This window comes from Emydura macquarii, unplaced genomic scaffold (assembly GCF_026122565.2).
Source record: "Emydura macquarii macquarii isolate MOO-44397 ecotype Brisbane River unplaced genomic scaffold, CSIRO-AGI_Emac_v2 contig_2481, whole genome shotgun sequence".
In the NCBI taxonomy this organism is placed as follows: Eukaryota; Metazoa; Chordata; order Testudines; family Chelidae; genus Emydura; species Emydura macquarii.
The window spans coordinates 1,321,654-1,349,261 of NW_027132618.1; the positions used below are offsets into that span (position 1 = coordinate 1,321,654).

At 38.0% G+C, this 27,608-nt stretch overlaps 1 protein-coding gene across 1 annotated transcript in view; it reads left to right on the plus strand.

Moving 5' to 3' along the window:
* The window catches only part of LRRC7 (leucine rich repeat containing 7), a 298,856-nt gene that overhangs the window by 81,170 nt on the left and 190,078 nt on the right, over window positions 1-27,608 (plus strand). The window contains exon 3 of the mRNA XM_067563316.1: window positions 25,520-25,722. Coding sequence (XP_067419417.1) covers window positions 25,520-25,722 — 203 coding nt within the window. The remainder of the gene's footprint in view (window positions 1-25,519; window positions 25,723-27,608) is intronic.

Genomic DNA, 27,608 nt, shown 5'->3' on the forward strand with positions numbered 1-27,608 from the left:
TGACTTTTGTTTTTTCTGGTTACTGTTGCCCTTATTCTCAGTTTCCCACTCCCTCGGTTTCTGTTATGCCTACTTGCTGCATTTTGTTTTAAATTAGATTGCCTGCTGCAATGAGTTTACATATTTTTGTTCAGGGCCTCTCACAACGGGGCCCCAATCTCACTGAGGCCTCTGAGTGCTGATGTGGTACAAATAAGTCATCATCATTATACCAGGTTTTATAGGGTACTGTTGTCTTTACTGATTTTTTGAGCAGTAGGATGGAAAGTTAAGGGAAGAAAAGAACTTGTCTTCACTCATCTGAAACTGATGTCACAGCTGCCAACGCTTCTGTTGATTCACTTACATTCTCTTGTTCCTTCAAATTTTTTTAGACAGCTCCTACTGAGAGGATGACTATACATGTGGGTTAGGTATGAAATCCTCTACTTTATTGTTATAAATTAAAAATAAATCAGCCCATGCCCCTAAGCAGAAATATCTCCCTTCTAAAATTCAGGGTAACAGTTTTTTAAATATTGGAAGAGTCAGAAGCGTTCATTTACACCAGTGTTAATCTGGAGTAGCTCCGCTGACTTCAGTGGAATTGGCCCACCTGTTGGTGTGCGTGCGTGCGTGCATGTGTGTGTTCACACCAGGATACAGGATTCAAAGTGTAAAGGTATAGTGATATTCTGTTCTATTTTCTTACTCCCTGAGCAGTGCTGAGCATAGGAAATACCATGGAGTAGTTAGAAAGACAATGAATAGACTGAAATAAGTGAGTCGGCCATAGGTACTTGGAGTATAAGTGCAAACTGTACAGCTTTGTAATATTAAAACAAACAGCTATGTCATTTTTTCTGGTATGTCAAACACAGTAATTGTTTCATTACTGTGTTTTTATTATTGTATTATCCCCCCCCCCCCCAAAAAAAAAAAAAAAAAAAAAGCAATGAAGCATGTATGTACAACGTCCTTAGAATATGAATAGCACTGGTCATATTAACTCTTGCCAGTTGGCATTGACCAATCACCAATTTATAGATACTTGTGCCTTCCTTTTAATTAGCCATATTTAAAGTGTATAAAGTGCAGAATTGTCAAGAAAAAGAAATGTCAGAGGAGGTATTTTTCTGCTTGCCTATAAAATATTTTCATTTTAAGGTAATTGCATTCAGTGTATTTTTCTCACTTGGGTATAAATCTGGAGTAACTCCACTAGTCAATGAAGTTACATCAGTATAAGTGGAAGGAGAATTGAGGCTCAGAAATTTACCTGTGTTTCAGATTTAGGGGTCTGATTCTCTGCTGTCCCTAACCACTGCTTGTTACAGCTGAGGAGAGGAGGCAGTACAATGGAGCTTTTTAGACCTCTGCAGTCCTGAGGTCAGTTCTGTATAGTCCCAGTCCCTGGTATAGTTTAGAACAGCCTTAGCCTCTTTAAGTTTAAGCCTCTAATGCTCTCAATGACATCAGCTGCAAACAGCTCCTACTGGCTGATCCAACAGCTGAGGATTGCTAGAGTATAGGGCACCCGGGCTGTGCCCTAGACATGTCCCTTGCAACAGGAGCTCATAGTGTGATATCAAAGGGAATCACCTTAAAGTTCCCCATTCTCCCCGCAGCAGAGAGAGGAGGACTAACAGTTCACTTTTGCCTCTCAAACCAGTTGTTGTTAATTTGCTGATTTCTCTTTGTGCCAGAGGTGGGGAAGTATTTGAAAGTCCTTTGATGCCTGGAACTTACAGGAGTGTAGACCTTTTTACATTCCTTTTAAGCAAGGAAAATCTGCTTAGATCTTCTTTTAAAATAAAGTTTATAAATTCCTATTACTTGACTATAAACAGTTACCTGGAACATAGTAGCTGCTCCTGATTCTCATCTGCTGAAAATTATTTAGTCTTCTAAATTAAGTGGCCATTAGTCATGTGAAAATTGATACCCTATAAACTTGCCCTTGCTCTCTTTCTGTAATTAGAATAGTTAATTACAATGACATTGACAAAAAGGAGGCAATGGCATCTGTGTAAAACTTTAGGCCAGATGCCCCCTTCAGTTTAAGCACCACAGAGAGAGGAAGTAAATGCAAGCATGGCAGAGCTAGCCATGATGTCAAAGGGGAAGAGAATCCTGGTGAAGGGATATGTATTCTGCACATCATTGTTGATCCACATAATTGAGTCCAGACTTTCTCATGGATCACCTGTCTATGCAGGCATGGCAGAACCCACTCCTCACCTCTTCCATAAGGTCACCTTCTGTATTCTGCGAGAGTGGAGAGTTCATAATTTTTTATAGATCTCGGTAACGGAGAGAAACAACCGGACAAGGCAATACACAAGCGAAGATTTATTTAAGGTCAAATAAAGGGTTATAAGTCTACACAAATATCACACAAAAGCCAGAGCACTGTTACCCAAGCAGCAAAGACCCCGAAAAGTACACTTACTGCTACAAGAAGGGTAGGACAGTCCATCCTAAACCAGAGGGCAGTGCCCGTAATTATTGGTATTCTTAGAGCCTGAGCAGCAACAGTACTTAGCAATTAAGAGAGCAAACAGCACACCCACCAGGAGGACACTTACCACAATGATTACCTGGGGGCCCATTAGTATTTGGGAGGCAGACCATGGGGTCTTACACTTACGTCCCGACCTATTCATGAAAGGAAGAAGGCGCTTATCAATACGAAGACAAGGAGACCCATTCTTTGCCTTATGAAGTCAGTGGCGACCAGGGAACCGAACTGCCTGAGGCATCCGCTAGCGCCTTGACGGATTCACAGAGAGTCTCAGGCAGGGAGGGGCTCTAGGGTCCTATTATAACTCTGCTAGTGAGTGACATATATCTCAGTCCACATGGGGATTGGGCCTTAATCTTGTTTTTCATTAATCTATTGGTTAATAGTAGGGGCTTTTTGCAATAAGGTGACGTTAGTTGTTTGTTACTAAAACTACCACTTTTTATTGCTGAGATTACTGATTTTATTGCTGAAACTACTACTTTTCTGCTAAAGCCTTTAGTTTCTTGCTGACTCTAAGGTCAGCTGACTTCTATATTCATCTCAAGGGTATTTCCAGACCTGGGGATGGTTCCTCTTATCCCTTAGGGGCTTTCCAGACAAGTCTGGTTCTTGAGAGGCCTAACTCTTGCTAAAAGCCTGCGTATTATTTCTAGGGCCTTGCTCTTGCCATCCTAAGATGACCTCACATTACAATATTCTTGTGCACCCTTACACCTTCCCTGCATAACTAAAACGGGCATGCATGGAAAATGCAATTATAGGTTTTCACCAGTAGTAGTAATGGTATAACTTTAAACTTCCAGCGTAAATTCTTTTCAATTTCATTTTCAATTTCAGGAAACTTAATATAAAGAAGCGAAATATGTTTACATAATATATTATGTAATATGCTATTAGTATAATACATTGCAATACTGCATGTGACTTTTTAAGTCACTAATGAACATGTTCAGGACCTTATTTCTAAACTGCGAAAAGTTATGAACAGCTTAATGCAAGTCTGATCTGATAGTATAAAACCAAGTTACCTAATGGTGATCTGAGAAAAGTAAAAGATTAAGGAGAGAGAGCAATGGATTTTTGAGATCTTTTATCAATCAAATTTAAGAGCCCTTTTAAACATACCCAGATATTTCTTTCATAATAAGAAGGGCATACATCTGAAGTTTTGATGGAAAAGTATTATTTTTATTATCCAGAATTCAGTCGTAAAGTGAGTTCTGCTGGTATTACGGTCTGTCTTAAAGATTTTTTTAAAAATATCTATCCAGTATGAAAATGGGCATTATTGAAATATGTACCAGCTACAATTTAAAATGTTCTAGGAAGATAATTTGTGGTCGTGTTTTTCAGTAGGGCCTGGAGAGCTTCTGTTTAACAACAAAATAACTTTTATTAAATGTTTCCATAATCAACACAACAGCAACGAGGTCCTGGTGTTGGTTGCAGCCTGCAGTCCAGAACTCAGCCTTCCAAAATGGAGGATGACCTTTGCTCTTTGCAGCTAAACCCTTGCTTACATAAGAGCAGCTGTTCCACATATCCTTCTCTTTTAATTAAAAAAACAAAACAAAACAAAACAAAAAAGGTTCTGAAGGCTGTGTATGTATATGCTTCAAGGCCCCCATCTTGGTCTCTCCATTGTAGTAATACTTCACCTAATTCTTTAACTGACATTTTACTGTAAACCGAACCATGTGTACAGAAATAGTGCTGCAAATCTGGTTCTAGCTTTGACTGCTTTGGAGTATTCTTTGATGCTCCCTGTTTCTTCTGCTGAAGTCAGCCTCCTTCTGTAAGCTTTGTGTCTGTTCCCAACTGTCTGGTAGGTGATCTCTAGTCCCTCTGTATTCATTTCTTTTAGGGAGCAGCAGAATAGCTATGAGGATGTTGTTCCTCTTCTCTGTTATACTCTCTGCTTCCCTTGGTGAGAAGGAGGAATGGACTTCATGCGAAGCAGTTTCCAAATTTAATTTTTAATCAGGCTGAAATTCAGAAGTTCATATTTGGTCCCTGCTATGGATTCAATGGCACTGAGTTCACTGGACTCTGGGCAGCCAATATCCATATGCTGCTTAGCTGGTAATGCTGTGTTCACCTAACCATCGTTGTAGGAGTTGCACTCTTGTGTGGCAAAGGAGTTTCTCAAAGGTTCCATTATTTCCAGTCTCTCAAACTGGGCAGACCCTATCAAAATCAGTATTGTCCACAGATGAGAGCAGGAAACCCTTGGGTGAAAAGCACTGTCCACGCCAATTACTAAGCTTAACTAAGTTAAAGCTTTAAGAAAGAAACTTTAGGACAGTATATTACCATCTTAATCAAGCATAAAGCATATGTAAAGCAGATAGAGCAGGATAGAGTAATGATCAATTACTCAGTCCGGGGTTGCATGTAGGCTGTTTCTGTCATCATCAGATCCATGCTGATTTGATCTGGAATAAGTCCTACATTGCTTCTCACCCCCCTTTGTTAAACACATCCTTTATACCTTGTTTTTTAACATCATACAAATGCAAATTATTAAAACTACCTCCTCTATAAACATTTAATTGTAAATATATTTATAATATACTTTTACTTATCCTGCTAAAACTCTAATTGGTACCTTCTTATCTATCATTTTAAACCATTGCTTTCATATATTCATTATTTCTTACAAGTGTTGTATTATTGTTACTTCTCAGTTAACTGCTTTTTGTGGCCTTGGAGTTGCTGGCTAGTCCTCCCTGGTCTGTTTTATGAGGGAGCTCTACATCTAGCTAGCAAATCACACATTTGTCTGTTTTCTTCACCCTGTTATCTACACAGACCAAGGGTTCACTGTAGATAAAACACAAACCAACTTTCTGACTTGTACAACCTTTGAAATCCGTGTCAACAAAACATATGGAAAGCAGAAAAGTTCCCTTTTACATTTTCTTACAATATCTACTTCTATAAGATAATTTAATATATATTTATTAACAGTTCATTATAAATTTCTTTACAAAAGTATTAAATATATCAAGAGCCTCTGCACCAGCTACAGTTAATAATAAGGCCACTTCACTGGTTGGCACTATTCATTGTATCTGCATCCACTTCAGTCATAAGCAACAAGGATTTTTTGTTTCAAACACTTCCATGGTTCCTCCACATTCCCCCAAACCATAGTCTTGGTGGCAGTTTCCAGATGGGCATCTTTGGTGGGTTTATACATGTAATTCAGGTATCTGGAATCGCTGTGAAAATACTTTGATTGCTCTTAAGTCTGTCTATTCCTGGTACCATGTAGTGGTATTCTTAGTAGGACAGGGAGAAATTGTATTAAACACTTACATTACTTTTATTGAAAATGTTACATAATTGCGAAACAACACCCAAAGCTTGGTGTTGACTTCAGCCCCTGCAGTCCAGAACCGTGCCTTACAAAATGGAAGATGACCTATACATACTCCAAGTAATTTGTTGAATTGGAGCAATAGTGAGGAAAGGAGAGACAAAATGAAAGTAAAGTTTTAAATAGTTACTGTGGTCCAAATTCTGCCACCCCTACTCACGTTGAGTAATAATTATTCAGTGATTATTTACATTGTTATCAATAGAACTACTCCTTGAATAAGTTACTACTCAACATAAGTAAGGATGACAGTCTCAAGATATTCAAAGTAAATTTAGAAGACTTTAGAAACCTTGATTTTTGTTGTTGTTGTTTAGGTGTATAGAATGACAAATAGTGATGAATGAATTTGATAAGTTAAAAATTATTATATAAAGCAGGGTATTGATGTGATTTTTAGCAAGCTAATTAAATTTTAAAAGGTGCTTGTTTGAAAGTGGTCATTTGAGTAATGTGTTGTTTGATATTGACAGTTTTGTAAAAGAAAGAATTAGTCTTTTTGTCATTTTAATACAGGTCTCTCTCTCTCCTCTCTCCCCCATTCCCCACTCCATTTTATATCTGACTCCTCTGTTTGCCAGCAGGTACAAATATTAAGGTATAACTTTAATTTCAGCAGATGTCAAAGTCTATCATATCGCCTTTATGAGGATATTTTGTATGAGCCAAACATCCATTGCTTTTTCTAAAGCACTGTTCTCTTTAAGCACTTTACAAGTATGCATTTGACTCACAACACCTCTTTGATTTAGGCAAGTATCAGAAACCCCATTTTACAGATGAATTAACTGAGGCTAAGAGAGATTATATGTGAATTGATCAAAGTCATACAGTGGGTCAGAGCAAAGCTGGAAATAAAGTCTGAGTCCTGAGTCTCAATCCCCTTCTCTAATAACTTGACTGTAAACATATTGCAATTGAAGTAATATGACATTGTAACAAGCTGGCCTTCTCTGCAGCACACAAAAGGACCCACATCTACAGAATAATTTTCCAGTCACTTTTATTTTCCCAGCATAAACAAAACTAACAAAATCAATATCTTAGCTCACTCTGGGGGGAATACAGCTTCTGGGGGAATTTCCCTTGTAACTCTGTCCTTCCTGCATCAGGGCTTCCTACAGGAATCTTCTGTGCTCTGTTCACAGAGCACTCTCACCCCAGGCTTTCTCTCTGGAGGTTTTTTTTCCTAGGAAGTTTCCACTGCCTCCCCTCCCGGGTGACTCTTAAAGCCTTCCTCTTGCTTGTGCTTCTCACACACCAGATCTTGCTCTGCTCTAGGCTCAGTGTGCTCTCTTTTAAACCTAATTGGGGTCAGCTGACCATCTGCAGGTGCACAGTCCCTGCTTCCTGTTAAAGGGACCAGTCCCCCTGTAAGACATCTTCCAGGTGAAAATCTCACCTTTGATTCACTCCTGAAATCCTCCCCATCTCCTGCCTCCACTTCTCTCACTGATTTCTTCCAAGATAAAATAGACAAAATATGACATTAACTTCACTCCTCTGTTTGCCTTTCCCCCTTTTTCCTTCCCCCACTACAACTCTCTCCCCCTCTTTCCTGTCATCAATGCAGACATCTCTTGTCTGCTTTCTGCATCAGATCCTTCCACTCGCCCAACTGACCCCATCCTATTTCCTGATTTCCTTGCAAACCACTCTCATTCTTTTTCTTACTCTTCTCCTTAATTTCTCACTCACATTTGGCTCTTTCACCTCTTGACACAAGTATGCTTTAGTATCTCCCATCTTTAAAAAATCTCCCCTTGTCCATACTGCCGCATCTCCCTTTACTTTTTATTGCTAAGTTCTTTGAATGCCTTGTTTACAATCACTATCTGGAGTTCCTTTCTTCCAGTTTCATTCTAGACCTTCACTTACTGGATTTCCACCCTCTTCACACCACTGAAGCCACTATCACTGAAGTTTCTAATGATCTTTTTCTAGCTAAAGCTCAGAACTAGTACTCCATCCTCATCATTTTTGAGTTGTCATTGAATTATTGAAAGTAGGACTGGAGAAACCTTGATAAGTCATGTCGTCCAGTTCTCTGCACTGAGGCAGGACTAAGTATTATCTAGACCAGTGTTTCTCAATTATATTTCGCCGCGGAACCCTTGCGCGGCCATGCCATACCCTCCGCCGACAAGTCCAGGAAATCTTCCCCTTTTCGGCGGCGCGGTGTAGGCTGGTTTCGGCGGCGCGCTCTCTAAGCTGTTTTCCACGGCGCCATCAGCGCTGTTCGGCAGCGGCACGCAATTTCTGTTAATTTCGGTGGCGTGGTTCCGCTTTTTCGTGGAACCCTTCAACTCAGCCCATGGAACCCCAGGGTTCCGCGGAACACTATTTGAGAAACACTGATCTAGACCATCCCTGACAGGTGTTTGTCTAACCTGTTCTTATAAACCTCCAATAATGGAGATTCCACAACCTCCAGAGGTATTTTTTCCAGCGTTTAACTACTCTTACAGTTAGGTTAAACACTAGGAAAAACTTCCTAACTCTCCCTTGCTACAGTTTAAGACCATTACTTCTTGTCCTATCTGCAGTAGATAAAGAGAACAATTTACCACCCTCTTCTTTATAACAACCTTTTATGTATTTGAAGATTATTATCATGTCCCTCCCTCAGTCTTCTCTTCTTCGGACAAAACAAACCCATTTATTTCAGTTTTCCATGTAGGTCATGTTTTCTAGACCTTTCTTAGATGCCTTTGAACACTGTACACCATGCTCTTCTTCTTGAAATCTTCCCTTAGCTTCTGTGGTGGTGTCCTCTCCTGGTTCTCCTCCTAACTGTTTAATTATTTCTTCAGCATATCCTTTGGGGGATCTTCCTCATTCCCCATTTAACTTCCTGGATGGATGCAGCCTGCCCTTCACTGCAACTTGTAGCTACACATACCTGACATGCCACCACTAGTATAGACAAGGTCTTAGATTGTAAGCTCTTTTGGGCAGGGACCATCTTTTTGTTCTAGCTTTGTACAGCACCTGCCACAATGGAATCCTAGTCCATAACTAGGGCTACTAATCCTAGGCACTACAATAATATAAATAAATAAAAGATGATGATGATAGTGAACACTGAGTACAGGAAAAATGTTCATAAGAGGACTTCTAGATTGCGTACAGCAAATTTCCTATTCCACCAGTGTTGGTTAACAATGGAAATACTGTAGAAGCAAGAAGGATTCATACTTGCTGAGAGAAAGAGTATAAAAAAGACACACTCTTCCAGAATCATTCTGGAAGCAACAGTTCTTAACAGTCCAATTGACCTGCCACAACAGGCAACTAGTGTATTTTTTGACTAGAACAACTAGATATCAGCTTTGGTTGATAAGTCCAACCCATGATGAAAATGACAAAAGTTGCCATCAAAGATACAACTGAGAGAGGCTGCATAATTGGGCATAAGATGGTTGATTATACTCTACAAATTCCTGGAACTTTTTAAAAGTTTGACATTTCAATGTTCTAAATTTCAGCATTTGATAGCTCAGCTGTAAGGAAAAAAACCAAAACATTTGTACCATAAGAACAGCATGTGAATTGACTTAAACGCCATTGGAATAGATTAATTATGGGAGGGAATATAATATTTAAGAAAATGTGTTATTGGGCCGTCTACGAGTGAAAAAAGTAGCTGTTTTAAAGTTAGACTAATAAACAAGTTGCTGTTTCAAATACTCAAGACCACTTTTTTTTTTGGTATCTCATGAATGGAAAATGAATTAAATTTCTGCAGCCTGCAATGAAAATGACTCTTTTAGACCGTTGGTCATTAAGTTCAGCGATTTCAGAATACATTATTTTTAGGTTTGGAAGGATTAGATTTTTATCAGTAAATGTTGTTAACATCAATTTCACCGTACACACAAATCAACAAAAATATTTCCATCAATGATGATAGAAATTTACAGATAAACAAAGTAAGAAAAATGCTGCTTGATCTCATGAGCAGTTGATTTACGGATACTTATTTAGTATATTTTGACATGATGTTGACAATTTGTGTTTTAATGGTTATAAAGCTTTAACTTTTTGAATTGCAATGTCTACTGTCATTAAGTAATTATTGTCTAATCCCCCTATCGTCTGACTCCCCCATAATTTCCCACAACAGTGAACATTTAAATTGATAAAAATAAAAAGCCTATACTCCATAATTATGCACAATTGTGAACATTTACATAAACAAATATATTTAAAAAAATGTTTTAAAATAAGCATATATATTTACTGTCAAATTGTACAAAAATAAAAATTGAATTTTGCCTAGCCCAATTGCCTTTGGTGAATTTATATGGCTGATTATGTTTATTCTGTGCTTTTTCTATAGCTTCGAAGATGATAATAATAGGACTTTGTGAGAATTCATTCTTTCCATCAGAGCACAGTAAAGACAATGGGGTAAATTCATTATTGATACACTTCCACTAGACTGTTTTACCAGAACTGCATTTGGCCCATTCAGCCAAATTGCAGATCTGGGATAAACAGATGTGTGTCACTGGTCAAATGTCTCAGTTGGTCAAAAAATGAAATGAATGGTGGTGTAACTTGATTAATTTGGCATTCAGAGAGTTAATATAAGAACAACTTACAAAATGGGGAGGAGTGTACATAGCTGGAAAAGCAACCAACAGGATATGATTTAAAGCACTTCTCCCCTCCCTCAGTGTGTGTGTGCACACTTTATTTTACAACGTGCCTCCCTGTTTTTTTCTCCCCCGACCACCCTTGACTGAGCATGTATCTGCTAAACCATGCATTGTTGGTCTGGAGGTGCTACTGGAAGTTATCCATGAAGAGGGAGCATCCTACATAGCCAGCTTTCCTCTCTGAGATGTCCCCTAGCACATTTCTTGTGCTGCATAGCAAAGGAAATTATGTAAGCCTAAATTTGATGGGTGTGCCAGGGTCCAGAACAGAGCAGATCATGGCCTGAGGGCTGGTATTTTAAGCAGGACTGATCTAAGTTGGTGATGATGGCCCTGTACTTTTTAATGCAGAGTTCATGAATGAATATTTTTCTGCCTTAATAATGTAGACAGTTGCCCTACTTTGATAGTTGTCCCATAGAGCCCTATAGTGGGAATATAGATGCATCTCAGGCAAGCAAAGGTGATTGTTCTGTTTCTAATTCCCTATTCTCTTTTATAGTGGTTGTTATTACTTTGAGACCTTCCAGGCATTTTTTGCAGGCAGTAAAAATGAAAGCTAATGTATCCTGGAAATTTTAGTTCCCATATTAAACTCATACTGACCAGCATAAAAGGAAACGGCTGCCACCAGCAACTTCCACAACAGGTTCATGATTGGTGATGTGTGCAAATAAAGGACATAGCAATCTTCATAAAGGAAAAAAAATGTTTTTTTAGCCAGATACCCTTCTCAATTTATCCCAAAATTGCGGGGGAAATTTAGAATGACAAGAACTGCTTAAGCAGTGAAAAAGGAAAATTGCAAAATGGTGAAACATATATGCATAGAAAACAGGACTGTAAAAAGCAAGAAAATTGGAATATGCTTCCTGCAAGATTACTAAGTAAAGTGAAAGTGAATCAAAACAAGTCATTCCTCAGTACTGTGTGTCATGGTTGTGTAGTAACAAAATTTAAGCTCATTGCCATGATCCCTGTGAATTTTCTGTTGTAACAATATGTGGTAGGACTCCAACAAAGGAGTCTTTTTTCAGTGACTTTTTGGACCTTCTTTGTCTCATTAACCTAACTCAAAATAGAACTCCTGTGTTTAACAAGATAAGGTACTTATTCAATAAAGATGGGTGTGTTAGTGGGCTTTTTTCAAGTTTTGAGGCGTAATCTTCTATTGTGATTTCTGAGGACAATAATTTTGGTTTGCAGAGGACATGATTCTTCTTTTGACAGAGATATGTTTTTTTTAATTTTATAGGCCTATAGTGAAATCAGTTTTTTTCTCCTGCCATATGACTTATGATATTTCTTGATCTGGCTGTTCCATAGGTGGTTAGCCCAAGATATTCCTTCTTAGAATTGGAAATTTGCTTGATTTTGAGCAGAAATGATTAATATAACACAATATATGTAGAGAAAAGGAAAATAATCTGTTGAGTTACCTCTACAATTTCACATGGAAGGGTTCACATCTCTCAGGCTGCATGTATACGTGGAGCTGGGTGAGATTCCCAGCTTGAGCAGACATACTTACGCTAGCTCTGATTGAGCTACTATGCTAAAAATAGTAGTATAGCGGCAGTAACATTGGCACCAATGGCATGAGCTAGCTTCCCCAAGTATGTATCCAGGGGGTGGCTACCTTGTACCACTGCGGCTACACTACTATTTTTAGTGCACTACCTCAGTGAGACTTAGCATTAGTATGTCTACTCAAGCTGGGAATCACACCCCTAGCTATAAGAGTAGTTTTTGCCTCAATTCTGCCTCAAGAAAATGTAGTTTTGAGAATGATTTTTCCTGTAATGAGAGGAAATTTTCTCTAGTATGAGGATACTTCAAGCTCCAAAGACCAGATGTGAAATTACCCAAAGTTTTGGGGCATTCAAATCTGGGGCTTGGTGTGGAACATCTCTACTTTAAAACTCCAATATCAATTCTCTAATTATCTGTGAGTAATGAGGACTGTTAACATTTATGGCTTGATCCTGCCAAGCATTATGCAGGAGAGAATTGTTGCATGCTCTGTGAAATCCAGAAGAAGCACAGCACAGGTGGTTTTATATGACATTCTAGTCCATGTGTTTGCAGGTAACCAGGTATTTGAGGACACAAATTACTATTTAGATGCCTAACTATTCATTTGCATATGTGAATACCCAGTTTGCATGCACAGTTGTGGGAATTGTACACATAAATTAGTCTTGCATCATTTTTGGACCCAGCCATGGTCGTCATTGATAATTTGTCTGACACAAATGCCAGACTATTAGAGGATAGGATCAAGTACACAGTGTTTAAGATCACTTTAAAGTTAATTTTATTATTATTTATTATTATTTGTATTACTGTAGCACCCAGGAGCCCTAGTCAGGGACCAGGACCCCATTTGTACTAGCCGCTGTTCAAACACAAAGCAAAAGGTCAGGCATTGCTCCAAAGGGTTTATAATCCAAATATAGGACAAAAGTGGATACAGACAGACATGGGAGAACAAGGAAACAATGAGAGAATATTAGTCAGCATGATAGATAGTGGCCTGAGCATAGTAGCAGCCTAACAGTTGTCAAAAAAAAAATGAGGCATCACAGCAAAGAAGAGTTTTAAGAAGAGATTTGAAGGAGGATAATGAGGTAGCTTTGTGAATGTTGACAGGGGCTCAGCTCTCCGGCCACAATACAGCTCAACTGCTCTCCTCCTCAGCCAACTCCAAACTTCCAGGCTTGCTCCCTTTTTAAGGCCTACATCTAGCACAGGTGTAGTGCAGAGCAAAGTTAATTGAAGAGTTGGACAGCCATCAAACTGCTGACCCTTAAAGGGGCAGGCCACCTTGTTACAAGTCAGGACAACATTTTTGTAATGACAGATAAACCTGTTTTGAGAAAGGGATGGACTGAGGACTATATGGTGTCTGGATGTGGGGTTATTTTTACTATAGTGAGCAACTAACATGTTGTTGTCTAGGCAATCCATTATATAGGTTGTGAATGTAACCTTTTGCCAGGAATAGATACTTCATAGAGGTCTAAATAAATAAACATTAAGACATGTTAGAAATAAGTTTGTTTGCTTACATTCATCTCCCATGCTGTCCATGTCACAAATAATAGTTTTTTACCCAATGTATCTGTCTTCGGTAATTCGTCATTGTCGGTTTTAATTAAAAACTTAATTTTCAAAATATGCTTCCATGTTTTCAGTTCTTCTTATGATCTTGGAAACTTTCAGACTAATGAACTTAGCAAAATGGGTACAGTTTTATTTTAGTAAGGATAATGTAGAAAAATGGTGATGTAAATCACTAAAATATTTGGATATTCTCTAAGGCCTCTTTCCTGTCATAGGAAGAAATCTGCACTCTGAAAATTACAATATATGTTTAAATAACAATTTATTGTTCAGTTATAAATATATTGGCAATTAAATTGTTTTTCAGTATTTTGTTATGGACATGATTCTGTTCATTTGTATAGAACAGAGAACAATATTTTCATGTGGGGTCAAGGAACACAGCATATTTTAGTCTTCATTCCATACAGAATCTCTTTAAACAGAAGGACAATTTCAGGTAGAAATCAAAGGGTGTCCAAGTTTTAATTTAGGCCCAGTTTCAGGAAAGCATTTGAGCACATGCTTAACTCACAGTTCTTAAGCAACGTTTCTGAATAAGGTTGCTTTTTTCCTTATATTTTTGGGCATGGATTCTTCTCTTACTATGTGTTTTTATGCATCTTGCAATATGGGCCCCTAAACTGATTGGAATTTCTAGTTGTTGGTCTGATGAAATCATAAGTAATAATTTTAAACATTGATTATGGTGAATTGTTGATACATAACTCATTCAAACCCTTTAGTTTATACATCAAACAAAACTGGTCAAAACTAGAACCTTTTATCTGAGTGTGCACAATGTGTAGGTGTTAATTCTATCAGTAAATCTGCATATCTCAGTAACTTCCAGGCTGGGAATGGCCAACCTGTAATCATCTGAATGACACATAAAACTATTCCATTAAAAAAAAAGGCTAAACAAAGCTAAGGAGTCATGGCCATTAGATGCCAGGAATGTACTCCTAGGGAATAGGGCTTTTGGCTTTGTGGAATTTGGAATTTTTTCTTGTTCTTGTAACTCAAGCAATATGTTCAGCTTTATATGTGCACGGTCCAGACGTAATAAATAAAATACAAGGAGAAATCCTGGCCCATTGAAGTAAATGGCAGAACTCTCATTGACTTCAATAGGGAAGGATTTTACCCAGAGTTCAAAGATACATGCATAATACAATGAGTAATGGTGCAAGCTCAGATCAATTACTATACCAAGGAAAAGGGCCTCTGAACAGATATGTTTTAAGAAGTTTGAAGGAAGGAAGAAATTAAGAGAGAAAAAAACCAAAGTATCATGTGGAAGGCATGATGTTAGGGAAGGATTCACAGGGAGAAGTTAGAAGGGAGGAATAACTGGTGAGTTGAAGGAAACTTTTGAGGTTCAGGTTCAAGCCTTCAAATGAATCTATATCTCGTCAGCTGTCCCAGTGTCTAAGTGAGAGTAGTGCCTGGATGAAGAGCAGCTGGAGGTGATGTTGGTGCAGTAACAGGTAAAGTTCAAGGACTTAGCCAACAACTAAGAAACATCTTTTGAGGATGTCTGCTCCAGATCATTGGGTGGTATGGCTCTTCCTGGATTCCTCGCTGCTATTAGTTGCATAGATAGCAAGAGATGTTAGAAAGATTGTCTTCCACCTATATCTGTCTGAGAGGTCTTTGCCTCTCCTGACAGAGAGACATGGCCACAGTGATCCATACATTTGTGATTTCCCGTTTCAATTAATGTCACACACTGTACTTAATTAACGGTTCCTGGGATATGAATAAGAATGAATAATAAGATGATAAAGAGAAAAAGGGAAAGAAAAATACCCCCCCACACACACACACAAATTGCCAATTTATGTCAGAGTGGGAAGAGAACTAAAGAAGAAATACAAGATATGGTAGAGTTTGTGATAATGATTGCAAGATGGTCTGATACTTTAGTGATGAGTGTGGTCTCTATGGTTCCATAGGAAAGGGTCATTGTACCTTCATAATATTTTCTATAGACGTGTTTCATCAACTCAAAAAATCCATAGGAAACTACTTAAGGAAAGGGGTTCTCTGTGGGTCAAATCCTGGCCCTTATTGAAATCAATGGGACTTTTGCCATTAATTTCAACAAGGCCAGGATTTCACCTTGTGTTTTAATTTCTACTGTATCTGTGCATGTGTCAAACAGGGAGGGATGAAATGCTTAAGGTATGGAGGATTCAGAGAGTCAGGCTGGCAATTTTATGCCTTTGCTTGAAATACCATAGTACTCCTCAGTGTGGTCTTTTCAAAATATTCAGTGCTGTATGTTTTCTGATGATATCCGATGTGCTGTGAGAGACATGTAATCAACCATGTAATTGACCACTGTTCCACTTATGTGAGCACATGATGCCCCTCAGATTTTATAAGATTACACATTACTCTCTATCATGCACATGGACAAGAATGTGTGAAAAGTAACTCAGTGAAGTGGACTGTCTGTTGCCACGAATATGATTAAATGTTTTCTGGATACTACAATAAATGGGAACATTATTTTGCTTTTTAGCTCTGCAATATTCTTCTAAGATTATGTAGTCCTTATTCTCAGTATCATTCAGTGACTTTGAGACACTCTCAGGTTCCTCTAACCTTCCTCGCAATTATATGAAGGGCTTTTCTGGTTGGTCTTACAAGGGTACAGTTACTCTAATGCTCAGTATCCCTGCAAGAAACACAAGCTAGCTCTTTAGTTTTTGTTACTTGATTGTTTTCCTTTCTGTTTGAGATGGATATTGAGTTTGCCCCAGGCAAATTAACTGTGGCAGTACGTTAGGGAGATAAGACTTCACTGAGATAAATAATGCACACACAAATAAACATTTTAAAGAACGTGCCAGGTTACATTGATAGCTTGTAGTTTCTGGTAAAATCCATAACAAATCTATTTTAAACAATGGATGCATTTAAATGAAAAGCCAACGAAAGCCACACAATTTAAATATAACCACAGAAAGCTGTACTATGTTCATTTATCATATTGTTTTAACTTTGTCTTTTGTTTTCCTCCTTCCTTCCTTACTACTTTGGAAGGAGATTGGGAAAAGGATTATAATTTGCTTCTAAAAACAAATTGCATTAAATGCTTTGTAATTAAATTTTCTTACCTTTTCAAAAATTTGTCACATTTTTTCTTAGTCCCCAAGCTGGGACAATTGAAATAATGCTGGCTGTGATCAGCATCACTGATGGCATGCCAACATAAGGGGATCCAGTGCAAACTCTTATAAGGCTCAAGGGTGAAAACATAGTGATTGTCTGGTTTCACCCACATAGTTGTTGGGGAATTTGATGTACGGGCTTAGGGTCAATCAAATATTGTGATAGGTATGTGTAGGACCCAGATGTGTTGGGGGAAGATCATTGTAGCAGTGGAGAAATGGCTGCAGGTTACAATCACTATGCCCTCAAATTAACTCTTCCAGAAAAATGGTAAACGACAAACACCCTATCATCTGTGAGCAAACACTTTTCACAAAACATTTTCTCCATATCTGACCTCCCAGTTCTCATTATCAAAGGAAACCTGCACAGCACCTTCAAAAGACAATACTGGGATCTTAAATTCATAACTCTGCTAGACACCAAAAATAATCTGCTCAATAGAGGCACTGATTTTATGTCTCATTACAACAGTCTGTAACCCACTATCTCTCTTTGGTCCTTCAACTGCAGAGGTGGTAACTGGCCACTTTCATTTTGAATGGTTTCTTGCAATAATCTGTTCCACCCTTGTATTTAGCTGTGACACTCTACATTCCTTTCCAAGACCTGAAGAAGAGCTCTGTGGAGCTTGAAAGTTTGTCTCTTTCATCAACAAAAGTTGGCCAATAAAAGGTATTACTTCAACCACCTTTTCTCTGTCAGATATAGTAATCTTTGGAATTACTTGTATTTACAATAGGTAGAACATTTTTTCACACAGCAGTGTGATTTAAAAAAAAAAAAAAAAGGTTAAATACATCCTTTTGAATTGTGTATTGATTGAACTGTGTATTTGAACCTATTTGTCTGCCACAGAAAAAGACTGCCTCTTTTTCACATAGGGTTCTAGTAACAGCAAGAGAGACTTCTGCAATGTAAATCAAAATGAGGTCTGCTTATGCTTTCTAAATTATGTGGTGAGCAGGTAGGTAGAAAAAAATTACCAATCCTATGGTTTGGAGGTAACTGAAGGTTGTCAACCCAAATTATTCTATCTCTAAATTAAAGTTTAATGAGCTATATGTGAAACCATCATTTCCTATGATCTCTGTCTTTTAAATCAACGAGAAAACATCCCTGTTTTATGATTAGTGGGAAACAGGGATTAATAATTTTGCTGCACAAAAAAATCCTTTAATTGAACAGAGATCAGATTTTGTTCTAATTAATTTCCTTACAACAAATGTTTTTCCAAGATTAAACACTCTTACTAAGAAAATAAGCTTTACAGAGAATTATAAAGCGAGATCCAGCACCAAGCTATTAAATAGCATTGTTTATATTTGTTTTTCTGATACAGTTTCTTTTCTCTGGCCTAATATAATTCAAAGAGAAATAAGAGAAAAGCTTTTACAATACAGATTATCACAATTTTCTAGGCTTTTGTTAAGGGATACATTTTATATGATTTTCCGTTACGTTGAACTGCCTTACTGAATAATACATCGTGTTGGGATTTAAATCAAAATAACTGTGTTAAAATAATAGTAAAGTTTCTCAAGCAGAACCACAAAAGAAAGGAAACTTTGGGTTTCAGCCTAGTGTCTATACTGGCATTATATCATATATGAGCTTCTGTTGGATTGATCTGTAACTCTTGGAAATATATTTTACATCTCTGAATGATAGTTAACAAAGCATCAGCCAGTGATAAGACACAAAGTTCCTGAGTGCATATTTGTTAGAATTTTTTCTTTGTGTGTATCTGTGTGGTTTTGATTGTGAACAGTTATATTACTTCAGTGCAGTATTTTATGCTAATGAGGCTGAAATTTTCCCTGCTGAATCTCTGCCTTGGATTGATTTTAAGATTCAGCAAAAAATATTTCAGCTGGTTCCCAGGACCAGGTTACAAAAAAATACATTGTTTTTGGAATGTTAAAAAAATATCCTTATAACTATTTTATTGAGAAACTCTGGCACTTCCATGTTTCAGAGCAGTGAATTGAAATTTTGGAAGGGGATCAAAGAGATACTTCTTGCTGTCCCAGTGATAAATCTGCCTAAATTTATAAACCTCTGAAAATCATCATTTACACATTCTCAGTAGAATTTTGTTAGAGACTTCACCACACAGAGCTCACTGAGATTGCTCCAAATGAAAGCTGAGCAGAATTTCACTGCAGTTGCTCCTCCCGTTTGCTGGTGACTGCTGTGGTGCTTGTCACTAGAACAAAAAGCAGGGAGCTTGTGGGTGCCCAGGCAGAAGAAAAGGGAAGCATCCCGATTTGAATGCAGAGGGGTAAGAAGCAGGGAGAGGAAAGGGGGAACAGGTATAGGCACATGTGTGGTAGGATGGATAGGGGCAGGCTGGGGGAATGCAATCTTCGGGGGGAGGGTTTGGAGAAGGAAGAACGGGGATAGGCGGGGGGCACAGTAGAGAGTGTCAGGGTGACCTTTTGAGGGAGCAGGACCTGGTTAGTTAGAAAAGAGATCTCTTCATTCTACTTGAATTCATATCTTTGGATGTCTTCAGTCATTCCAAAATGCTTCATCTGAACAGTGTCTGAACTCTTTTTCATCCTGACAGTGAGGGGCCATGTTTCAGAGGGTAACAGCCTGCTACTATTAGTTATTCTGTTATCTTAAGTGGTAGTGGTCATACACACCAGAGGGCTGAATAAAGATTCCACAGTCAACTTTAATTCTGGCATTTCCAAACTTTGAGTGCTTGCAGCCTTAACACTCCTTTAACGTAGTTTTAATGTATAGTATATGGCATAAATGACAATTTATCTCATAAGAATGATGATGGGGAATGAACTGGGTATACACATTGATTATCCAGATTTCATAAAACAGGGACAGATTCTTCCCTGGCTTATTGAGTTTTAATGAGAAGTAGGAAGAAGTACTAACTCTAGTATGCACAAGAGAGAAAGGGGAATGGTCATATAGCAACTGAGAGGAGTAGAGACTTTTGTATGACAACAGTGGGGAAGAGGAGATACCACTTCTGGGGGCTGATTTGCAGCCCACAAATCCTTGGGAGGCTTTCCATTTACTTAAATTGACCTTGACCAAGTTCCTGACAATCTGGCACAACAACTCTGTACTGTAAAACTCTCTGGGATAGTAAGTGAAGTTACAAGGAAATTACAGATCAGCAAAATTTAGATAAGCAAAATGTAATAATTCAAATTGGAATTACTCCAGAATAGGTATCAATACTCCAACCCTTAATAAAGGCTTTAATTACCACAAGTCACCAGGACCTTCAATTTGTTTCCCCCAACTGCATGCTGGGGCATTGAATTCCAGACTGACTCAGAAGAAAAATATCCACTTACTGGATCCCAACATTATTTTATGCGGCACCTTGATTTTTTATTTTGAGATCTCCAATCAAAATAGTAACCCAATCCACCCTGCTTAGTTTGAGATCTGACAAACTCATAACTTATATTAATAGGAGTGAAGTATATGGCTGTCAAATTAAGAAATGATAATTAAACTGTTCTAGTACATAATTACACAAGCTATGCAACAGGACTGCAAAACACACTGAAACACTTCTCACCAAAATGCATACAGAGATCCTTGCAAAGCTTAACCTTTTTGGATTGTATTTTAGTGTCTGTGTTACAGGGAGGAATAGCTATAGTTAAGAATTGTTGCACACTAACTCACACCAGCTCTTACTAACTTTTCCATACAGGCCTTCTCATACACCTAAATCCTGAGTTATTCACCTGTCTTATACAAGTACTGATTCTGTCCTAAATACAGATGGCTGACATAGCCAAATTGTGCTGGCTATTCTGAAATAGATAGAAATCTGCTAGAGACTTGCTTAAGTACACCATACTAATTTCATTTATCATCAAAACCAGATTTCAACGTAACTCCTGAGGGATGTAAATCTTAGCAATTAAACCAATGTAATTTTTTTCTGCAGTTGTATCTATTTATTTAATTTTGCATATTTATGTCAATAAGAAATGACAGAGCTCTTTAAGAACAGGTAATGACAATAGGAAAGCACCCTAGTCCACATAAGAAAAGAGGAGTATTTCTGTAGTGGGTCTTTTTCCTGCAACATAGCTTTTCATTATTGCACCATATTGAGTGACCTCATTTACCGTATCTTTTTGGTTTGTTCTGGGTTTCCATTAAAATGGAATTTGAGGTTTGTTTTAGGTGTAAATAAATCTTCAGTAGAGAAAAATTTATGCAAAGCTAAAACTTGCTTTTATAAGGCATATCGGAGGTATTTTCTTTTCTGAGTAAGGCTTCAAGTACATGTCATTGTTCAACTGTTTATTAACTTAGATGATTTGAAAAGCTACAAATGATTTGGTATCTGAAGCATACAGTACCGAGATCTGACATACACAATTGTGATGCTGCTTTCTGTGCTTGAGGACAGGAAAGTTAAGATGTGATGTTAATAACGGATTTTATTTTTCTCTTGGAACACGTCTTGCAAGCAATTTCAAATGTCTTCTACAATCTTTATTTACATCTTATACATCAGAATGGGCCCTATAGCAAGATTTCTGGCAGTAAACAGGCAGTGCAAGTGAGGGTTTATTCGCATTAGTCCACACCAGAAGGATGTAAATTCTAGTGTGCACTACTGTGTCATGTGCCGTGTGTTTGGATCCTGCTGGTGTGCACTAAAAGTTCCCTAGTGCACATTAATGTAGCTCTGTCTCAAATAGTACTACATTAACATGCACTAGAAAACATTTTTGTGGGTATCAGCAGGACCATGGGCCAGTTAGTGTGTGACATGGTAGTGTGCTCTAAAATATACATCACTCTAGTACGAACAATGCACCTTGTAGACAAGCCATTTAGTTTTAGTATAGAGATGTTCCACCTAGTTACTCTGCAGCACCTCTCCTCCACTTTCCCCCATCCAGAGTCAGTGTGGCTCTGTGTGGGCAGGAGGAGCTGGCTGAGATTGGAGTCAGAAGGGCACCATGCTACATTTTCTGAGGCCTGTTCTCACACTGGCCCATTTTCAATTGGATAATTTCTATCAGTCCAGGCTTCTGAGCAGTTCCAGATTGACTTTTTGTTGTTTTGCTTATTTTCTTTTAATATCAATGTGCCAGAAAAGCATTTCTTTATTTCCATCAGAGGTCCCCAAAAGGTCATCAGCCTGCCATATTAGATTTCATATGAATTCATTTAAATGAACTATAGTCACTGGTTCATTATGGGTCCTGCCCTTGTTCCCATTTGAGCACCTCAGGTGCTGCTGAACCAGCAGGGCGAGGGAAGCTGGAATGTGGCGGCCTGGAAGGTTCTGTGACAGTTGTGGGATGACACTTGGGGAGGGGAGGGGTCCTTGCAAGTGGGAAGGAAAGTCCAGGAAGTCTCAGGCTGGGCATCACAAATCAGTGGCCACTTTTAAAAATGTGGCTGTTATTGTGTCCTCCCCTTTTTTTCCAGTCTGCAAATGATGTTGACATCTGTTTCTTTGCTTCTCCCACAATGGTCTCCACACCTCTTTCCTCACTTCCCCCCTTCTGCCTGAAGTTCCTTGAAGCTGTGGGTGAAAAAGGCCTCTGAAAATCAGAAGAAGGTGACTCAAACTGAGCACCTGAAAACTGAGATGCACAAAACTAGTGGCCACTTTTGAAAATATGGTTATTAGTAGGGAGGAACTGAGCATCTGTGGGGCTTGATGATAAGAAAAAGAAGCTTGATGTTGATACAATAGAGGAGGAGTGAAGGGATTCCCAGGGAAGGGAGTGATGTGGTCACAAAATCCCATGAAGATCTACAAATGAGCTTGACTTGAGGGGGCGTGAAAGGAGGTACCTTCATATTGTATGGTATTGCACTTATAAGCCTCATGTCCCACTGCAGTGGTGCTAGATGAGATGGGACTTACTTCTAGTGTACTTGAGACCAAAAGCATCTTTTTAAAATTAAAACCTAGCCAACAGTCAACTATATAGACAGCCTGGGATCTAGTGTAAATCCATTTCCACCGAGCCACACCTATGATATTTTGGGGGAGAAAACTGATTCTTTCATAGTAGCGAAACTTGAGAGAATACAGGGCAGGAGAGGGGTGAACATGTAAAGAACCAGATCATTGGTGTAATTCAGTGTAATTCAACTGAAGTCAATGGAGCTGTGCTGATTTATACTGACTGAGAATCTGGCCCATAATAAGAGAACCTATGGAACCTATGAGAGAACCTATGGAATTTCCAGGCCTGCTAGACCAGAATGAGCACCTACACTGGAATACAGTTCCTACTGAAGTATTGTTTAAGTCTCTATAAGAGGGGACCATAGCTTCTCCGCCATATTTCTCATATTTGTAAAAACTATTCTCAAACACCCAAAATGCAAATGATACAACAAAAAACAGAGGTGGGGGCAGTCTTTAAATGATCATATCTGTAATACATGAATAATCATGATCCTGAATTTCTTGGTTTCATTGAGAACTTTGGATGCACAGAAGATCCAGGTATAGCTCATAGTATTTTATATGACATCTGAATTAAGATTCAGTATTTTTATATGAAAAAGTTGAAATAACAAAGTATGTGAAAAGTCTAAGTTTGTGGGTAACTGAGCTAAATCTGGTTCTAGAAGGGTGACGCATCATATACTGAAATAAGTTACAATTTAGATTGTGTAATTTGTTTTTGCTTTTCTCCTATGCATTAGAATATATAGAGACTCTACAGAAGGAAAAAAGCTGTTAGATTATGTAGTCCGTATCTGTCAGTGAAGAATTGTCCCCATATTGCATATTAACTAGTCTTTTATCCAGTCTACTTAAAATTTTTCATATGCTTTTGTAAAACTATAATGTGAAAATACTTTCTTTTTAACAGCTCATACTAACTAAAAATTCTATTTCTTATTCTACACAAAAGCTCAGTATCTAGTCTAGCTGAATTATAAAATTACTTTACTTTTTGCTCTCACTTTTAGCTTTTATCCTTAGGCCAAAATCAGTCAACAGAAAAATTGTTATTGGCATTGCCAAATGAGAAACCAGGTGCACTTTGCTTCCATTGATGTTTATTTCAGCATCTTTTTCTTGTTCTTCACATCTTGAGAAATTTTGAAATAGGTATTTTGTTCTGACAGCATTCATGTGTTAATTTCATTGGGATTGCTAGAGGCAGATACACTTCCTTGTCTGAATCTTGTTAGAATTGAACATTTGAGTGTGTATTTACCCTCAGAAAGATTGATCTATTCTATGGCATATTGTAAAGCCAAAGAAGCATAATGAAAACAGGATCTGGACCACCAAATCCATGTTACAGATTAACTGCCCGTTACATTTCAATTAAGTCATATTTGGGCAGTGTGAATGATCTGTTTTTACTCAGCTACAGACACAAGTCCCTTAGATGTGTGTTGGAGTTGTCTGGGGCATTTATACCAGATGGCCAGATTCTGCTCTCAGTTACACTCATGTCAAATCTGGAGTTCTTTCACTGAAGTCTGTATTGTTGTTCTAAATTGAGATGGGTGTGAGTGAGAGCTCTGTGTGACCTTAAGTATCACAAACAGTGGTTCCCTTTTACCAAGAAATGATGAACAAGTGCCTTATCTTTTTATTGATATTCTTCATGGATGTACAGCTGTTCCCTCAGTGGAGCAGTTTCACCGGTGACCATTGTGGTACTTGACCTACTTTGCTGCACTTTTCCATAAAGTAACACACAAACTTTCCAAATGATTTAGAAAGCTAGGTGATGGAAACAGTGTTGTGTCAAGTCCCATAACAGCTTGATTTATCATGATCATGTTGAAATAACACTTCTGAAAACAAATATCAGCAATATCAGCCTCTAATTTAGATACTGTACCTGTGTATCTGGTTACTGAATATAGTGTACGTGAAACAGCAGGTTAGTTTAAATATTTGTGATCAGTTGAAAAATAGTAGGGCATGACTGTGTAAACTATTACTCACATGAGTAGTTCCACTTACTTTAGTGGACAGATTACTTATATAAGTAAGGGTTTCAGGAGTTGGCCTTAGAAGTGTACTTTGGCAAAAGTTAATTACTCTAACTATGGCAGAATTTCACAAATGTATATATTGTATTCCCTTCCACAGAGAATAATGGTATGAAACTCAAAGTAATCCTTTACATTAACCAAGAATGTTGAAAGGCAGAAATGATAGCTAAGGTATCTAATGTAAATATTGTTTGCATACTAGAAATAATGTAACCAATTATTTTGTATGGGTTTTTATCGTTGTAATGAAAAGGGCAAAAAACAAACAAACCCAACCAGTACTGGGGAAAGAAAAGTCATATGTTCTCTCGAAATCCAGAACAATCACATGGTTTAACTATATATTTTAGTCATATACAAACAGAATTAAAACTAGTACCACAGCTAGTTTTAATTAAGTTGGTGATAATGGACGAAGGCATAAAGTATAAAACCTGCCATTGACTCTTTGCCAAATGAAAGGGTTTATGGACACAAGATTTATGCAAACATATATAAATCTCCCTTCCTCTAACCCTGTAAGGATGGAAAAATAGACTCCAAAACATACTTATGTGCATGTTCAATCTGAATTGAGAAAATTATGATGTTAAACTACTGTAGTCTTAGTAATAACATTAACTATTATCAAATATGGTGATGATTTTAGAAAACAGTAATTATTTTCTTTTCCTTTAGTGCAGTGTTTGGAGATGACAACCAAAAGGAAAATTATTGGGCGCCTGGTGCCATGCCGATGTTTCCGGGGTGAAGAAGAAACCATCTCAGTGCTAGATTACTCCCATTGCAGCCTACAACAGGTGCCAAAAGAGGTTTTTAACTTTGAACGAACATTAGAGGAGCTTTACCTAGATGCCAATCAAATTGAAGATCTACCTAAGGTAAATATTGTTCTTTCTGTAATACAGAAATTCAAGTTGTGTTACTGAATGAACATTTAAAATGCACTTCAATTTTGAAGAGAGTCTGTATAAAAATAACACCTTCTTGTATAACAGGTTTTACTGTTATGTTTTTGCTGTTTTTTAATTTATTTATGTATTTTTCTTCCATTAGCTCCGCAGAGCCAACATGGCTAAGAGAGATTGATCTGGATTCTGTTCCTTCTAGTACATAGTACAGAAAAAGTAGATTGGTTTAATAATACCAAGGGGACATTCAGTGAAATTAAAAAGTGGGAAATTCAAAACTGATAAAAGAAAATACTTTTTCACACAGTGGCTCATTGAGCTGTGAAACTCATTGCCACAGGAAATCACTGAGGTCAAGAATTTAAGATTCAAAAAGGGATTGGATGTATATATCCAGAAATTTTGGAAGGGATATTAAACCTTGTGCTTCAGGGTTTCAGCAAGTCTCTAACCATTAGAGATCAGGCAGACGCCTATGTGGGGGGCAGATTATCCTCGATCTGCCTACTGCAGGGTTCTTACATCTTCCTCTGAAACATTTGGTTTGTGCCATTGTCAGAGGCAGGATACTGGACTAGATGGACCTGGGATCTGATCCAGTCTGGCAATTCTTATGTGTCTCATCAACAGAATTGTTTATTAAGGCCAAAATATTCAGAACTGTTCAATAATTTAGTGCTTCAAGCTTTGGGTGCCCAATTGAGATGCCTTTTGTCTGACTGCCATCTAGTTGCGCCACATGCTGGCTGTCACAATTTGGACCCTATTATTTTATCAGCAATTTTTTTGGTGGGAGGAACTATCTTGAATCAATGCGTTTTATAAGATTATTGTGGAACGGGAGTGAACCAGCACCATAGCAAATAACTGCCATCCTATCTCATTTTATCTTGCACATATTATGGATGGCAAAATGTGAACCACCAACCGAGAATTAGAAAATCCTCTACTGGATTCTTGAAGTTTATCAGTCTCCAGAAATCCAACATTAGCAGGACACAAGCTAAGAGGAAGTATTAACTTTTAGAAAGCTAATTTAATAATAGTGAATGAAAGGCATGAGAATTCTCAGCATTTTGAATAATGAGTTAGAGTTATAAGGAGGGACAGCATTTAACAAACTGAAAGAGTTTACAAACAAGCTTTCAAGGGCACATTAGCTTATTCATCACTCTGAGCAGTCTATTAAACAGTAAGCACAAAAACTCAAGTCAATAGCAAGGACAGAGAGGAGTAAGAGAAACCATCACATCCTGCTAATTGAGGATCTGATCTGGAGAGATTTTGTGCACTCACAACTGACCACTGGCAATAATATTTGCAAACTCATGGATGACAGGAAAGGTCCTGGAAGATTGGAGAAGGGCTAATGTAGTGCCCATCTTTAAAAAGGGGGAAAAGGAGGATCGGGGAACCAGTCATCCTGACCTTGATACCTGGGAAACTATTAGAGCAATGTATAAAACATTCATTTTGCGAATACCTCGAGGATGAAGGGATAATCACTAGCAGCCAGCATGGATTTACTAAGATCAAATCATGCCAAACCAGACTGATTTCCTTCTTTTGACAAGGTAACACATCTGGTGAATAGGGGGAATGCAGTGGACATAATATACGTGGACTTTAGCAAGGCTTTTGTCACAGTCCTACATGACATTCTGATAAGTGAGCTGGTGAAATGCAGGCTCGAGCAGAACTAACATTAAGTGGATGCGTAACTGGTTAAACAATCACAAAAAAGAGTAGCTATTAATGGAATGATGTCAGATTGGAAGGAGGTCTCAGGTGGGGTTCCACAGGAATCTCTTTTGGGTCTGGTGTTATTTAATATCTTTATTAATTACCTGGATGTA